The sequence below is a fragment of the Antechinus flavipes genome, chromosome 1 (genome assembly GCF_016432865.1).
Source record: "Antechinus flavipes isolate AdamAnt ecotype Samford, QLD, Australia chromosome 1, AdamAnt_v2, whole genome shotgun sequence".
Lineage (NCBI taxonomy): Eukaryota > Metazoa > Chordata > Mammalia > Dasyuromorphia > Dasyuridae > Antechinus > Antechinus flavipes.
In genome coordinates, this window is record NC_067398.1 from 693344872 (window position 1) to 693362575 (window position 17704).

The 17704-nt window shown below is 37.8% G+C and overlaps 1 protein-coding gene across 6 annotated transcripts in view; it reads right to left on the reverse strand.

Moving 5' to 3' along the window:
- CCDC62 (coiled-coil domain containing 62) overlaps positions 1-17704 on the reverse strand; it is a 64654-nt gene that overhangs the window by 25240 nt on the left and 21710 nt on the right. For all 6 annotated transcript variants that reach the window (XR_007949653.1, XR_007949651.1, XR_007949650.1 and 3 more), the window contains exons 4-6: positions 12809-12910; positions 11192-11363; positions 10348-10449 (exon numbers count right to left, since the gene is read on the reverse strand). Coding sequence is in view for 2 of the 6 variants with exons in the window: in XM_051972706.1 (XP_051828666.1) it covers positions 10348-10449; positions 11192-11363; positions 12809-12910 (376 nt within the window). In the remaining 4 variants the exon portion in view is untranslated. The remainder of the gene's footprint in view (positions 1-10347; positions 10450-11191; positions 11364-12808; positions 12911-17704) is intronic.

Consider the following 17704-nt stretch of genomic DNA (forward strand, 5'->3'; position numbering starts at 1 on the left):
AGGTATTGTTTCGTACATCCAGCTGGTCAGTCAACCTGCAAAAACATGGCATTGGTCATAAAGGAGGCCTGAGAAAGACAAGATGGATTAAGTTCATCTCATAAAAACACTGATCTAGAACTGGGACAGACCTCAGATTAATAAACATCAAGGGGTAGGATTTGAAGTCAGGTCCCAGAATTAATGGTTTTTTTCTCCCATTATTCTCATGGAGGCCATTCAGACCCTTACTATTACTATTACCTGGAATGGGATCTCCACTCATTCCCATTCATCTCACACACTGCTGCCAAAGAAAGAATACGAAGGCATGGCTTTGACAGGAACACTCCTCTGCCCACTGTCTACAAAATAACACCTGAACTCCTTGTCATGGCAGATAAGATTCTCCAGGATGGCATACCCAATCCACCTTTCCAATCTTCTTCCCTCCTTCCTTCCTCTTCCGATGCTCCAACTAAGTTGCAATACTTCTTTTAGAATTCCCTCCCAACACAAGCCAACAAGGTTAATTCCTCCATGAAGTTTTGTTTGATAACTGCCAAGAAAGTCCCTTTGTCCACCATGTTCCTACACAGGGGAGCATTTTCACATTATGCCTTGACTGGATCTTAGAGCTGGAACAACTTGCAGCAACTATCAAGCTCAACCTTATCGTTGGACAAAAATTTCCTGGGCAATATACTAGAGTGGTCACAGAACCACTGCTTAAAGGTCTCTTCTCCCAAAGCAGCCCATGTCTCGTCGAGATAGGAAGAATCTCTTTTTACATCAAGCTTCAATCTGCCTCTTGGGAATGTCTACATTTTTTTTTTTAACTTCTCCTTAACGTGGTTCTCTTCAACAATGAGATGATTCAAGCCAGTTCCAATTGTTCAGTCATGAAGAGAGCCGTCTATTCCCAGAAAGAGGCCTGTGGGAACTGTGTATGGACCACAACATAGCATTTTCATTCTTTCTATTCCTGTTTGCTTGCATTTATGTTTTCCTTCTCAGGTTTTTTTTTCTTTCTAGATCTGATTTTTTCTTGTGCAGCAAGATAACTATATAAATATGCATACATATATTGGATTTAACATATATAACAAGTATTGGACTACCTGCCATCTAGGGGAGGGAGTGGGGGAAGGAGGGAAAAATTTGAAACAGAAGTTTTGCAAGGGTCAGTGTTGAAAAATTACCCAGGCATATGATTTGTAAATAAAAAGCTTTAATATAATAAAAAAAGAGAAAACAAACAAACAAAAAAATCCTTCTACTTATTGCCAAAAGTTTTGCCCACTAAGACCAAAGAGAACAAACCTAATCCTTTTTCCATGGGACAGCCTTCAAAGAGTTGAAGACAGCTATCATAAATTCTCCTAGATAAGGGATGGCAATCTTCCTTCAACTGAATCTCTCATGGCATGGACTCAGTTCTGCTCTCTTCTCTGGGTTCTCTCCATCCATCTTCTCAAGTCCCCTCCTGACCTGTGGTACTCAGAACTAAGAGTGACCAGGACAGAGGACAAAAGGGCTGGGACTACCTGATTCCTGAACAAGGCACCTATCTTAATGATAATCTCAAGATTTCATTGGCTTGTTGGGCTGTCACATGACAATAATAAATGATAGCTAACATTTACAGAGAGTTTACTACATGCCGAATATTGTACTAAGCACTTTACAATTATTATCTCATTTGATCATCTCGATAACTCTGGGAGGTAGGTGTCATTATGTTTCCCATTTTACAGATGGGGAAACAGAAGCTAACTAACATGCCCAGGGCCACATAGCTAGCAAGTATTTGAGGTCAGGTTTTAATTCAGGTCCTCCTGACTCCAGGTCGAGTGCTCTATCTATCTACTGTGCCACTTAACACCCCATACACTGTTGATTCACAATGAGTTTGAATATCCACTAAAGTCTCTAAATCTTTTTCAAACAAACTGCAGTCTATTCATTTTTCTACAACCCTGTTGTAAAGTGCCTGTAAAGTTGGGTTTTTGAAACAAAATTTAAGTCTGCATTTATATCTACCGAATTTTAAAATCTTTTTGGATAATACTCTTTCCTCCTTATTTTTTTTTGTCAGAAGTAACTTTAATGAGCATACCCTCAATCCCCTTTCTCCAAGTCACAGCTAAAGATGCTCAGTTGCCCAGGGCTAAGACCAGACCAGACCCTCGGGGCACTTCTTGGAAACATCCTTCTGACTTGAAAACTGACCAAGTCATTCAACCAGTTCAAATTCCATCTAACTATATTATTGTCTCTCCAACTTTTCCACAGAAAAAGACAAAATATTTAATCAAATAAATGTTTTGTAAAAAAAAAAAAAAAATCCAGGTAAACTCTATTTATAGCATTTCCTGGATCTACCAGTTTAGTAACCCTGTCTCAAAAGGAAATGAGGTTAGTCTGGCATAACCTGCTCTTCACTCTACCCTTTGTGTTCATCACTTCCTTTTCTAAATTTTCACCAACATACCTTTAAGAATATGTTCTAGAATCTTCTCAGGAATCATAGCCAAACTCATCTATGTTCGCAGATTCTAATCAATTCCTTCTATTGAAAATCAGATCACGAGTCACTCCTTTGACATCTCTTCTAGTTTCCACAATACTTCAAATAGAGCCGACAGTGGTTCAGCAGTCACGTCTCTGAATTCTTTCAAGACCCAAGAATGCCATTTATCTGGACCAAGAGACTTAAGTTCATCACAGGCCAATAGATGCTATCTCATCACTTTCCTTTTCTGGGACATCAAATCTCTACTAGTCATTTCTATCCTGTTCTTACCAATCCAAAGGTCGCTTTCTGAAAAAGAAAACTAGCAAAATGTGAATCGAGCAGATCTGCCATCTTTATCTTGCCAGTCTCCTTGAACATCAATCCTAGCCATCATCAATTCTCTGACTCTTCTCCCCTAAATTTAGCTTCAATAAGCTCCTTTTGTGATCCCAAGTCTTCCTGGTGGATTCTGGATCATTCTGAGTTTTGGCATTTCTGGTGCTATTCTTACAGGACTGTGTCATACTTTTGTATGCACTTTCAGTTACCTTCTCTTGCTTGCACCTTTTGTAGGCAGCTTTTAAAAAAAATCTAAGTTGGTAGGTGAATTCTCCAGACAACCACATTGACTGGGGGCAAGCAAACACACACTTATGAAGCACCTATTATGTGCCAAGTACTGTGCTAAATGCTTCACAATTATCATGGCACTGGATCTTCTCAACAACTCAAGGATTTGGGTGCTATTATTATTCACATTTTACATATGAAGAAACTGAGACAGTCGGTGGTGAAATCATCACTTCACTCTCCCTACTTAAAAGCTTTTGGGGACTCTCCAGTAAATACAACAAAGATTCAGAAGAAGGAAAAAATATTCTGTGGCCATAAACATTCTAAACCCTTTAATTTCACCCAATGATACTTTCTGGCCTTATCCTGTAATAATCACTTTTTACACTCGACATTCCCAGCAGACTAGTAAACTGAATTCTCCCGTCTGCAGTACAAAGTAAAGTGAAATGAAAATGTCCCCTATGAAGACAATAAGGTTTTTAAAAAGAGCCCAATTCATCATTGGGAATGCAAACACCCATGAATGGCCCCAATAGATCCAGCACTGGCAAGAGTCAGGGGGTGACCACAAGATCAAAGGCTATTTGTCAACATGCAGCCAGACATCCATGCTCCTGACAAGCTCTCTGGCACTTTCTTGGCCAGGGCTAGCCAAGCGCGTCTTGAGCTCTCTGGCCAGACCCGACAATCTCTGACCTGCAAGTTCAGACTCTCCTTTTCACTGGCCAGGGCCTCCAGCAAGTCCTACGGTCTCCACTGGTCAGCCTCCTCAGCTCATTACTTTCAAATCATTTTTCATTTAATAAAAAGAGTGGCCTCTGGTGGTAGAAAACTCTATTTCTTTTTCAGCCTATCATTTCTCAGTCCATAAACTCAGGATAATTTGATGCTTTCAACAATCCCAAGCTGCTCTCTGCCCCCCACATCTATGGTTTTCACACTGAGATTCTCCCTATCCAAATCTCCAATAGCCACAGTCTTAGAAGAATTGAAATTGCAGGTGACCCAAAGGACAAAAGGGAGGCACAGTATAAATGAGGAGGCTCTAGCCCATTCCCACCATTCCCATGCAAAGGAGAGATACTGTAAAGACAACCTAAGGTGGGAAGCAGATCACTGAGGAAGAGGAAATGGTCATCTGAGAGCTCTGCTGGGATCCACACATAGGAAACATCCCAGAGGCAGGCTTTGTGCCCCGGAGGACTTGTGGAAGGACACAAACAAGAACCACACAGAACATGAAGGTACAAATGGGCCAAGTTCATTAAGGAGAAAGGCCGCATGGATCAGATCACAGGCCTACTGATAAAAGTATCAATGTATAATTATTATGCCCATAGGATTAAAGAGCAAGCAGATAAAAAAGGAGGGTACGGTAAGCAAATCATCACTGTTAATCTAATAAAATGTGTTCTGACCTGCTCCCATAAAAATGTTTGTACTATGTGCTCTTAATATTTGCTAAATGCTAAAAAGACTGGTATGGGGCAAATTTTTCAATTACTTAGAATAATTTTAATTGAGAAATTGTTGGGACAGAGGGAATTCCACTATTTCTTAATTATACATCTTTCACTATTTACTTCAAAAGGCTGGAGATTTTGAGGACTTCCAGGAGGTGGAGATGGTGGAGTGAAGGCAGGAAGCTACTCAAGCTCTCCCAGTTTCTCTGGAAAACAACATAAAACCGAGCCTCTGAACAGAGTCTGATGGAAAGAAACCATTCTCCAGCTCAAGAGAGTTAGAAGGAGTCCAAGAAAGGTCAGTCTCACTGGGGAGAAAGGGGTATGCAGCCCAGCTCAGATGGAATCTGGGAAAGTCAGTGAGAGGTTCTCAAAAGTAGTCCATCAGCAACTAAGACCTCTGGCTCAGTAGCAGAGCAGGCCTATGGGACACGCCCCCAGCACCAGCTCAGAAGGCAAACTCTGGGAAAGAGGCTGTTTCTTGGAAAGAGCAGGTAAACCTGTCCCCTGCTGTGAGCAAGACACCAAACCCAAGGGGCCCCTGTACTCAAAGTCAAGGCTCAGTGCTGCACAGGAAGCGTGGGACAAAAGCACCCTTTACTGAGGAGCAGGGCTCAACCATAAAAGTGAAAGAAAAAAAAAAAGAGGGGGGGGGGGAACACAAAAAGAAAGAAAATGAGCAAGAAACAGAAAAGAACCTTGACCATAGAAAACTACTATGGTGACAGAAAAGACCAAAACACCAACTCAACGAGAACAAAATGTCCACAGAGGAAAATCTCAAAAAGTGAGATAAATTGATCTCAAGTCCAGAGAGGCTTCTTGGAAGGACTTATAAGAGACTTTAAAAGGCAAATAAGAGAGGTAGAATTAAAAATGAGAGATATGCAAGAGAGAGTCAGCAGCTTGGAAAAGGAAGGCAATTTCTTAAAAAACACAATAGGCCAAAAAGAAAAAAATCCACTGAAGAAATCAACACCTTGAAAAGTGGAATTAATCAAATGGAAAAAGAGATACAAAAGCCAACTGAAGAAAATCACACATTAAAAACTAGAATGGGGCAAATGGAAGCTCTGTGAGACATCAAGAATTAGTCAAACTTTTTAGTTAGTTTTTTTTTTTTAATTCTTTTTAGAATAAAAAGATTTGAGATTTCATCCATGTGGGTGTTGCCTGCACTGGATATCAACATGGATAATGCTACCTCCACCATGGATTTCAGGGGCCCTTTCCCAAAAGGAATCACTTGTTAGATTATGTTCTGGCGATATGAGAGGCTGGTCCCAAAACTGCAGAATTTCACAACTAGGAGTGACCTCAGGAGTCATTACCCCAAAGGAATTCCTCCCACAAGACATCTGACAAGTAGTCATCCAGTCTCTGTTTGAAGATTTCCAATGAGAGGAGGTCACTGAACCAGCCCTTCTACTTGGAAGAGGTTTCCTGGTTAAGAGCTTTTCCTGACATTCAGCTAAGAAGTCATTACTTCTGCCTATTACTCAAATGGAAAATGGCTGAATAAGTGGTGGTATATGAATGTTATGGAATATTATTGTTCTGTAAGAAATGACCAGCAGGATGATTTCAGAGAGGCCTGGAGAGACTGACATGAACTGATGCTGAGTGAAATGAGCAGAAAGAGAAGATCATTATAAACTTCAACAACAATACTATATGATTATGAAGTCTGATGGACGTGGCTCTCTTCAACAGTGAGACGATCCAAATCAGTTCCAATTAATCAGTAATGAACAGAATCAGCTACATCCAGTGCAAGAACACTGGGAAATGAGTGTGGACCACAACATAGAATTTCCACTCTTTCTGTTATTGTTTGCTTGCATTTTTGTTTTCCTTCTCAGGTTTTTTTTTTTTTACCTTCTTTCTAGATCTGATCTTTCTTGTGCAGCAAGATAATTGTATAAATATGTATACATATATTGGATTTCACATATACTTCAACATATTTAACATCTATGGAATTATCTGCCATCTAGGAGAGGGGGTGGGAGGAAGGAAGGAAAAGTTACCCATGCATATGTTTTTTTGTTTGTTTTTGTTTTATTATTATAGCTTTTTATTTACAAAATATATGCATAGGTAATTTTTCAGCATTGACAGTTGCAAATTCTTTTGTTCCAACTTTTTCCCTCCTTCCCCTTACTCCTTCCCCCAGATGGCAGGTTGACCAATACATGTTAAAGTATAAGTTAAATACAATATATGTATATATGTCCAAACAGTTATTTTGCTGTATAAAAAGAGTGAGACTTTGAAATAGTGTACAATTAGCCTGTGAAGGAAATAAAAAATGCAGGTGGACAAAAATAGAGGGATTGAGAATTCTATGAAGTGGTTCATAGTCATCTCTCAGAGTTCTTTTGCTGGGTGTAGTTGGTTCAGTTCATTATTGCTCTATTGGAACTAATTTGGGTCATCTCATTGCTAAAGAGGGCCATGTCCATCAGAATTGATCATCATATAGTATTGTTGTTGAAGTATATAATGATCTTCTGGTCCTGCTCATTTCACTCAACATCAGTTCATGTCAGTCTCTCCAGGCCTTTCTGAAATCATCCTCCTGGTCATTTCTTACCGAACAATAATATTCCATAATATTCACATACCACAATTTATTCAGCCATTCTCCAATTGACAGGCATCTACTCAGTTTCCAGTTTCTTGCTACTACAAAGAGGCCTGCCACAAACATTCTTGCACATACAGATTCCTTTCCCTTCTTTAAAATCTCTTTGGGATATAAGCCCAGTAGTAACACTCATGCATATGTTTTGTAAATAAAAAACTATAATTAAAAAAGAAAGAGAGATAATGAAAGAGGGAAAAGGATCAACATGTACACAAATGTTTGAAGCAGCTCTTTTTGTAGTGGCAAGGAATTGGAAATCAAGGGAATGTCCATCAATTGGGGAATGGCTAAATAAGTTATGGTATATGAATGTAAGGGAATATTATTTTTCCATAAGAAATGATGAGCAGGCTGATGTCAGGAAAAACCTGGACTTATATAAACTGATGCTAACTGAAGTAAGCAGAACCAGGAGAATATTGTACACCAAAACAGCAAGATTATATGATGATTAACTATAATAGACTTAGCTCTTCTCAGCAATTCATTGATCTAAGACAATTCCAATAGACTTGGGATAGAAAATGTCATCTGTATCCAGAGGGATCAAAGCACTATTTTCACCTTTTTTTTTTTGCTTTTTCTTTCTCATGGCTTTTCCCTTTTGTTCTGATTCTTCTTTCATAAAATGTCTAATATGGAACTATGTTTAAAATGATTATACATGTATAATCTATATCAGATTGCTTGCTATCTTGGGGTAAGGGGAGATAAAAGTGGAAAAGAGAAAAAATTTGGAATTCAAAATCATATAAAAATGAATGTTGAAAACGATCAGGTTTTTCTAAAATTCCCCCACTCATCATTTTTTATAGAACAATAGTGTTCCATTATATTCATATACCACAACTTTTTCAGTCATTCTCCAATTAATTGATTGGCATTCACTCAATTTCCAGTTCTTTGCCACCATAAAAAGATCTGCTATAAATATTTTTGTACATGTGGATCCTTCTCCCTTTTTTATGATCTCTTTGGGATACAGATCCAGGAGTGGGACCGCTAGATCGAAAGAGATGTACAATTTGATAGCCCTTTGGACATAGTTCCAAATTGCTCTCCAGAATAATTGGATCAGTTCACAACTCCACCAACAATGCATTAATATTTCAGTTTTCCCACATCATTTCCAACATTTATCATTTTCTTTTTCTGTCATGTTGGCCAATCTGATAGTGTAAGATTTTTATTTGCTTTTCTATAATTTTGCATTTCTCTAATCAATAGTGATTTAGAGTATTTTTATATGATTTTAATTTCCTCATCTGAAAACTTCATATCCTTTGACTATTTAGCAATTGGGAGGCGACTTATATTCTTATCAACTTGACTCAGTTCTCTATATATTCAGATAAACTGACTATAAAATTTTCCTCCAGCTTTCTGCTTTCCTTCTAAACTTGGTTGCAATCATTTTTGGGGGCAAAAACTTTCTTATTTAATGTAAGCAAAATTATACATTTTGCCTTTCATAATGCTCGCTGTTTCTTATTTGGTCATAACTGCCTCTCTTCTCCAAAAATCTGACAGGTATACTATTCCTTGCTCTCCTAACTTGCTTATAGTGTAGTATCTCTCTTTATGTCTAAATTACATGCCTATTTCAACCTTATTTTATAGTATAGGGTATGAGATATTGGCCTATGCCTTTGCAATACTATTTTCCAGTTTTTCCAGCAATTTTTGTCAAACAGTGAATTTGTATCCCAAAAGCTGGAGTCTTTGGGCCAGACACCAATTTCTTAACTAGCTGCTCATTCCCAAATCTACTTTTCTTTTTTGCCTTTAATGAGAACAATGATGAAAATACCACCTATGCCCCAGAGTCTTCAGTTTCTTGTCCAATATTTCACAATCTTTGGCAAAATGCTTTCTAAATTCCTTCTAGCAGAATCATTTATGCCCACATTAGTCATTAAAAGGGTAGCAGCCACCAGCTTGGACAAGTATCAGTAAGTCCTCTGTTATGTCTTCACTCCAAGTCCTTTTCTTATCGTTTTCCACCTCCTTCAACAAGGACTCACTCAACACCACTGATTTCTCCTTTCCTGACCATTTCCCACCAGTGATATTCTCCTGTCCCACCTCCCAGGCCCCCCACTTCCTCCTTTCCAAGAGAAGCCCCATCCCCTCTTGCCACTGCTCTTGACTTTCTGGCTGGTCTCTCTGCTGCCCCTTCAGGTCTCTCTTTTGCCTCAATGTTACTCTTCCAGGACTTTTGGGAATCCCTGATCATCCCTGACAACCTTATGCAGAAGGAGGCTTTCTCAAGCTTCTCACCTTTTAATTTAGGAGGGAAACCATTCTGTACTCTGAAAACAGTAGAAACAGAAATCACTGCAAACTTCTGGCGAGGAGAGCCTCAGATTCCTTTGGGAAACTCTCTAACTTTCCCTTTGTCCTTCCTCAAGCGCACACTCCACTTCCTTTCCCCCTCAACAACTGGACAGGCAGCACTCCCCAAGCTCCTCTCCACAAGCTCCTCTCCCCTTGGCCAGCGGTCTTCCTCATTTCTTTGAAGTTCCTCTCCTTCCTTCCCTTGCCTTGCTGAGGTCTTCCTGGCTTCCTCTCTCCGGATGCTAATCCTCCTCGGGCTATTCTCATCAATCTTTTTGCTCGTCCTTCACAGGGAAGTGACTGAACTCTTCTCAGCTGTCTCCTCCTGCAGCCTGGCTGGTTCTCCTCCAACTTTTCTCAGGTTCTCCCCAGTGTCTCCTCCTTGACCATCCAGATCACCTTAACAACGTTCTTTTCCCTCTTAATTTTAAGTCTCCATCTCCTTGTGCAACACACACTTTCCCTCAGGCAAAAGCCACACATACAGCTCACTAGACTTATTCTGGAGCCTCCCTTGCTTGGAAGGACTCTCAAAGACTTGTGCTCAATTAGCACAAGAGAATTAAGGGCATCTTCCATACCATGAGGGTGCATCAGAATATGCTTCCAAAGAGATTTCCATTACTACTGATGAATTCCATATTTAACAAGAAAAAAGACAAAAAGTGCTTTAAAAATTATATTTTCAGGAGAGGTATTTCCTCTAACATACTACAAAAATGTAGTTAACACTAGGGAAGGAGACAACGAGAATTCACTGCACACAGGCTTAACTACATTTCAAATAAAAATAAATACCAGTTGAACAAACTGTCCCCACTTACCAGTAAAGACCAACTCATCATGAAGATAACTTTTCTCTTGTTTGAGGCGAATAATCTCTTCTCGCTGCTCATTATTTTCACTCGTCTTTTCATTCAGGTCATCTTTAATATAAATAGGAAGAATCTATTCCCTGATTTATACAGAAGCCCTAGTACCTAGTACCAAGAGTATCATTATTTAAAGTCTTTTCGTATCTTTTGATATTAGAGGAGAGGAATGATGGATGACCTACTTAGCTTTTTCGTGACTGTGACTTCCTACCTCAATGCAATGACTGTGACAAGGGTTTGAGATGAAATTTCAAATGGAGACAGTCCTTGCAAATTTCCATGCATGATCAGGTTATGCGCAATACTGTTAATGGTTATAAAAAGCCTGATCTATGACCTGCTATCCAGTTTTCATCACACACACTACAACATTGTTTTGTATGAATAATAGGAGTATTCTGGGTTAGGAATTAGGGACAGTGACAGAGTTGAGATCAGGAAGCACTTCCATGGCCTGTATTATATGTGTTAATTAAAGACAGATTGTAAGGTCTAATTCAGGTCTTAGAGTAACCTAATACCTCTTTAAATTGTACAAAATAGGAAAAGTTAAAAATAGGCCAGAAAATCCATAAAGTATCTGCTGTTATTCAAGCACAGCAACTAAATATAGATTAAGATGAACTGTAAAAATGGTTTCATCCTCATTAGAATTGTGAAGGAAAATTTCACTTAGGTTACATGCACAAAATTTTAAAAAATGTTTCTCAATATAAAAAACATATTAGGAATATTTTTCTCAATACACAGGGTTCTCTTAACACAAAAAAAATCATGTAATTCCATTTTTTACCTTTTAGTTTATTTACTTCAAACTTTAATATTTTCATTTTTTGCTTATAATCTTGTTTTTCTTTGATAATACAGGATTCCACCATTTTGGCATCATGTAAGGCATGTTCTAGCATCTTAAATTTACCCGAACAGTCCGTAATATGATTGATTGCTTCAGCAATATCTTTGTCCTACAGATTAGAAATGTAAGTATTTCAATTTACTTATATTACATTATCCACACTCAGAAAATCCAAAGTGGGGGGGAAAATGCCCTTGGAAATATGATCACAGATTTAAAGATGAAAGAGACCTTCAAGGCTACTTTGTTCACTTCTTCTCTCTCCCCATCCCCACCCTTTTATAGCTAAGGAAAAGAAGACACAAAAAAGGTCATAACTACTTGTCTAAGGTCATGGTTAATAAGTCTTGAGGTTGGATTTGAACTTGTCTTCCTAACTTCCATTAAGGCATGCTCCCCACTGCATTATGTTGTTGCTTAAATATCTCTTGCAGAGAGACTATTATTATTAAATAAAGAAAAGTCTTTGTTTAAAATAACTAAAACATTTAGGTAGAATTCTTTCCTTAAAGTTGCCAATTTTTTTTAGTTTTGAAAAAATGATGATGTTTATTTATATTCATACTAGCGGTCAACTATACTTCTATAGTTCTTATACTTCTAAGTACTTAAACTAATGATTCAATAAGAACATCCTGTCACAGACAAAACAAACTGTAAAAGTGCCTTTAAGGAGATTTTTTTTCAGAAAGCCTGAATAGCTAGTAGTAAGTATACCAGAAATATTTATACATATATGTGAATTTGTATATATAGACATATATACAAACATAGTTATAGTACCAGAAATATTTTTTTAAAAATCACATATGCCAAAGGATGAACTATGTTTATTAATCAACTGAATTAATCTAAATCACTTTGCAAATCTTAAAGACCAAGATCAGATGTAGTCAAATAACACTGAGAAATGGAAAGAATGGGGAAAAAAAAAAGGCAACGGAAGGAAAGAAAGGAGAAAGGAGGCTACTTAAAGGAGGCAAGAGAGACTGAGAAAAAGACAAAGACAGGTCCATTCATTTACTTGGCAAACAATACACTGAGTGCCACTACTCTCTATTAGAATAAACTGGTATAATGATCAAAATAATCCTCCTCTCAATGAGCATATTATATTAGGCAGGAGGAAACACATCCATATAAATTCAATTCAAAATATACACAAGGTGATTTCTGAGAGGAAGATACTAGGAAAGGGAATAAACAAGAGGGCTTTCAAGGAAGCCCAGTTGAGGGGAGCCTAGGAGGAAAATTGGTTTGTTACAGTTGCCAAGCCTTACTCTTACCACTCTTGGAAAACTCATTGCTGACTGAATTATGCTCTTCACCATACTTTATCAGTAATCTCAAATCTCCGGCCACAGAAGCCCTCAGGAGAAAATTGCTCTCTGTGAGTGGCCTGTGCAGCAAAACTATGATGAGAATCTAAAAGGGCCCAGCAAGTGCCCTCTAACATCACCTTTTGGTAATTATAGCAGTTACTGAATTGTTTTTTCAAGGTTTTCGTAAAGCCTAATACAAATATCTGAGAAAGGAACAAGTCAGAAATGTTACCTTAAGCTTGATCATTGTAGAGAGTGCCTGTTCTCGAGCTTGTAACTGTCCTACCTGTGCTGAAAGTTCCATCACTGAGTTGTTGAGACATCTGTTTTTTCCCTGTTAAAGGATAATGCAAGAACAGAAAAAGAAGACTTTTGTCACATTTCTGTCTGTACCATTAGAACTTCCAGTAGAATAGGAATCTTAATTCTTTTGCTGGTGAGTTCTTTGTTTTCATTTACTTATAGCTCATTTGTGTGAAAATAGGGCAGGCTTCCAGACCTCTCAGCTCAGATACACCAAAGCAGATTTAGAAGGTCAGTGGAGAGAGTCTGTGGCAACAGGGTGGGGGTCTGGTGTACAGACCCAGAGCAGCCCAGGTCAGCAGAGCCCCGACCAGCACACTAAACCTTCAGCTACAGTGGGTTGGGGACCACCTAACAGTTACAGAACAGAAAAGAGGGCTTGTGGTCAGGTCCCTAGAAAGAGTTCTGAAAACAGCTTCACAAAACCCCTGAAGCTTGGGACAGTATACCCCGCACCCTGGAAACAGAGCCTGCTTTAAAATTGTTAAAAGCCGAGTAATAGGCTAGGAAAATGGACAGACAACAAAGTTTCTGACCATAGAAAATTACTATGGTGACAAGGAAGGTAACATTCAGAAAATAACAAAGTCAAAGTTTCTAAATCCAAAGCCTCCAAAAAAAAAAAAAAAAGAATTTTGGGCTCAGACCATAGAAGAGCTCAAAAAGGACTCTGAAAATCAACTAAGAGAGATAGAGAGAAAATTAGGAAAAGAACTGAGAGTTGTGCAAAAGAAAATGCAAAAAGCTAATGAGAAGAATGCCTTAGAAAGCAAAATTGGCCAGTTAGGAAAGGATATACAAAAGTTCACTGAGGAAAATAATTCCTTAAAAAATAGATTTGAGGGGCAGCTAGGTGGCTCAGTGGATACAGCACCAACCCTAAAGTCAGGAGGACCTGAGTTCAAATCTGGTCTCAGACACTTAACACTTCCTAGCTATGTTACCCTGGGCAAGTCACTTAACTCCAACAGCCATGGAAGAGTGCAGGGGCGGGGAGGGGGGGGGGAGGGAGAGGGGAGATTTGAGCAAATAGAAGCTAACAACTTTACGAGAAATAAAGATACAACAAAGCAAAACACAAAAAAAATGAAAAATAGAAAAATGTGAAATACATTCTTGGAAAACAACTGAGATGGAAAATAGATACAGGAGAGATTATATAAAAATTATTGTTCTACCTGAAAGTCATGCTCAAACAAATAGCCTTGACATCATCTTTCAAGAAATTATCAAGGAAAACTATCATGATCTTCCAGAACTAGAGGGTAAAATAGAAATTGAAAGAATCCACCAATCACCTCTTGAAAGGGATCTCAAAATGAAAACTCCCAGGAATATTATAGCCAAATTCTTGAATTTCCAGGTAAAGGAGAAAATATTGCAAGCATCCAATAAAGAAACAATTTAAGTATAGTGGAGCCATAGTCAGGATAACCCAAGATATAATTGCTTCTACATTAAAGGATCGGAGGGCTTGGAATATGATATTCCAGAGAGCAATGAAGCTAGGATTACAACCAAGAATCACCTACCCAGCAAAACTGAGTATAATCCTTTAGAGGAAAAGGTGATCATTGCACAAAATAGAGGATTTTCAAACATTTATGATGAAAAGACCAAAACTGAATGGAAAATTTCAATTTTTTTTTTTTAATTACAGGATTTTCAAATATAGGACTTTGGAGAAGCTTAAGGAGATAATCTGTAAATGATATCATAAGGGACTTTATAAGGTTTATCTTTTTACATTCCTACATGGAAGGATAATACAACTCATTAGAACTTTTTAATTATTATGACTTTAGAAGGAATATATATAGACAGAAGGCATGGTGTGAGTTGAATATAAAAGGATACTATATACTTTTTTAAGGATAGCTTTTTATTTTGAAAATATATGCATATAGTTTTCAACATTCATCCTTGCAAAACCCTGTGTTTCAAATTTTTCTTCTTCTCTTCCCCCCACCCTTTCACATATACAGCAAGTAATAAAATATATGTTAAACGTTGCAATTCTTCTATACATATTTCTACCATTATCATTGCTCCATAAGGAAAAATCAGATCAAAAAGGAAAAAAATGAGAAAGAGAACAAAAATCAAGAAAAAACAAGGAAAAAAAGTGAAAATACTATGTTGTGATCCACATTCAATCCCCACAGTTTTCTTTCTGAATGCAGATAACTCTCTCCATCACAAGTCTATTGGAATTGGCCTAAAACGTATAATATCTTTTTTTTTTTTTTTAATGATGAATTAAGGGATAAGAGAGGAATGTACTGGGAGAAAGGTAAAGGGAAAAGTGGAATGGTGCAAATTATCTGCTATATAAAAAGACACAAGAAAAATATTTTAGAGTACAGGGGAAGAGGAGGAGAAGAGAGGGAGTGAGTGAACCTTACTTTCATCAGAATTGGCTTAAAGAGGAAATAACATACCTATTCAATAGGGGTATAGAAATCTATCTTGCCCTGCAGGAAAATGGAGAGGGTGGAGGCAGAGGGATATGGGAAGTGGGGGAAGGTGATAAAAGAGAGGGGATATGAGAGGAGGGAATGGTCAGTACCAAAACACTTTTTAGAAAGGCAGGGTGAAAGGAGAGAAAATAAAGGGGGAGGAATGCAGTCACAATAGTAATTGTAAAAAAGAATTTCGAAGCAACTTTCTCTGATAAGGCCTCATTTCTCAAACATAAGAGGGAATTGAGCTAAATTTATAAAAAATAAGAGCCCATGCCCCAGTTGATAAATGATCAAAAGATATGATCTGTGTCCAAAGGGTTATAAATTCATGCATATACTTTGATCTAACAACACCATTACTTGGTATGAATACCAAAGGAGATTTGAAAAGAAAAAAAGGAAAATGACCTATATGTACCAAAAAATATTCATAGCAACTTTTCTCAAGGAAAAAAAATTGTAAATTAAAGAGATGTCCATCAATTGGGGCATGGTTCAATAAACTGCGGTATGTGTTTATGATGGAATATTATAATATTATTGTGCTATGGGAAATGATGAGCAGGATGCTCTCAGAAAAAAAAAAATACCTGGAAAGTCCTCCATGAACTCAAGCAAAGTGAAATGTAATTCAGTATACAAAGTAATAGCAACAATCTGCAATGACCATCTGTGAATGATTTTGCTCTCTCAGTACTACATTCACAACTACTTTGAAGGACTTAATAATGAAAAATCCTATCCATACCCAGAAAAGGAAATGATTGTGTCTGAACACAGACTGAAGTATTTTTCTCTTTCTTTCGCTCTCTCTTTTTTTTACTTTTTCTTAAAGTTTTTTTATTTTCATTAGGGTAGAAAATCTGTTGTTTTTTTAAAAACTTGATTTTTATGAAAATGTTTTGCATAACTTCATATGTAGTTTTTTCATTGTGGATGAGGATAAGGGAAAGAATCTAGAACTCAAAAACTTTAAAAACAAATGTAAAAACATTTTTTGTTTTGAATGTAACTGGGGAAAATATTAAATAAATAAAATAAAATGGAAGAAAAGACAAAGGTAACTTTGTAATATTATTATTGGTATTAAAGGTAGGTATTAAAGGTAAGTTAGGTAGTGCTATGATGCACAGAACACTGGGCCTGGAGTCAGGAGGATATGAATTCAGATCTGGCCTCAGACACTTCTTAGCTGGGTGACTCTGGGCAAGTCACTTCACCCTGTTTGCCTCAATTTTCTCATCTGAAAAATGAGCTGGAGAAGGAAATGGCAAACCACTCCAGTGTCAAGTGCCAAGGAAAACTCAAAATAGGTCACAAAGAGCTGGATGTAACTGAAACAACAATACAGTATTATATGGTATACACAAACACAGTGACAAACATACATACGTGCATGCCCCATAAAAACCTAATATTAAGAATCACAGTATTTATATTTCACAAACCTGGGTTTGCCTTCACTTTGAGATTATGTTGTTGTTCAGTCATTCAGCCATGTCTAACTCTTCATGACCACATGGACTATAGCACGGCAGGGCCTTCTAATCTCCCATTATCTCTGGAAAGTCTATCATGTTCATTGCTTCCATGACAGGGCCCATTGTTCCACTGCCTCACCCACCCACTCACATTTATTATCCTTAATAAATACTTGTTGGTTTGATGAGGATGAAAGATGAAACTCTAATTCCAATGATCCTACTAGAGGATTCTTTTTAATTCAATAAACAGTGACTGAGCACCTACTATTTGCAAGGCGCTGTGCTAGAGAGAGCAAAGACATAGAAAAAACAAGACAGACCCTGCTCTCAAGGATCTCCGCATCTCCTAAGAGGATGAACCGTACACACAAACAATAAAAGCATAATGCGAACCGAGGTGGGAATAAGCACTCACAGCTTGGGGGATCAGGGAAGACTTCATGGAGCAGGCAACACTGGGGTGAGACTTGATGGAAAATACATCATTTATATTGTACTTCTCTTTATATATAATTCTGTAGAATTTATAACTGAATTCCTGAATAATTTCAAGTCTTATTTTCTATATCACACTACTACTGAAAAGTCATAAATATTACAAAAAGAACTTAGTCCCTAGAGAGGAAGCTGGTTCTCCTTATGAAGCAGCTGAAAAGAGAAAGATGCTCAAGGAGTTCAGTGACTGCCTGCTTAAATGCCTAGCCAAGGCATTTAAAGGACTTAAGTTTGGGGTCTCTGGCTAAGCCCTTTGGAGACACAGAAAAGTCAGTCATCTGATTACACCCCAGGGGCCTTTAGTCTGACTTTGAACTCACTTCCTCCTTTCCCAGCCTTCTATCTGATTTAAGGTAAGAAGGATCCCCTTAGGGAAGGAAG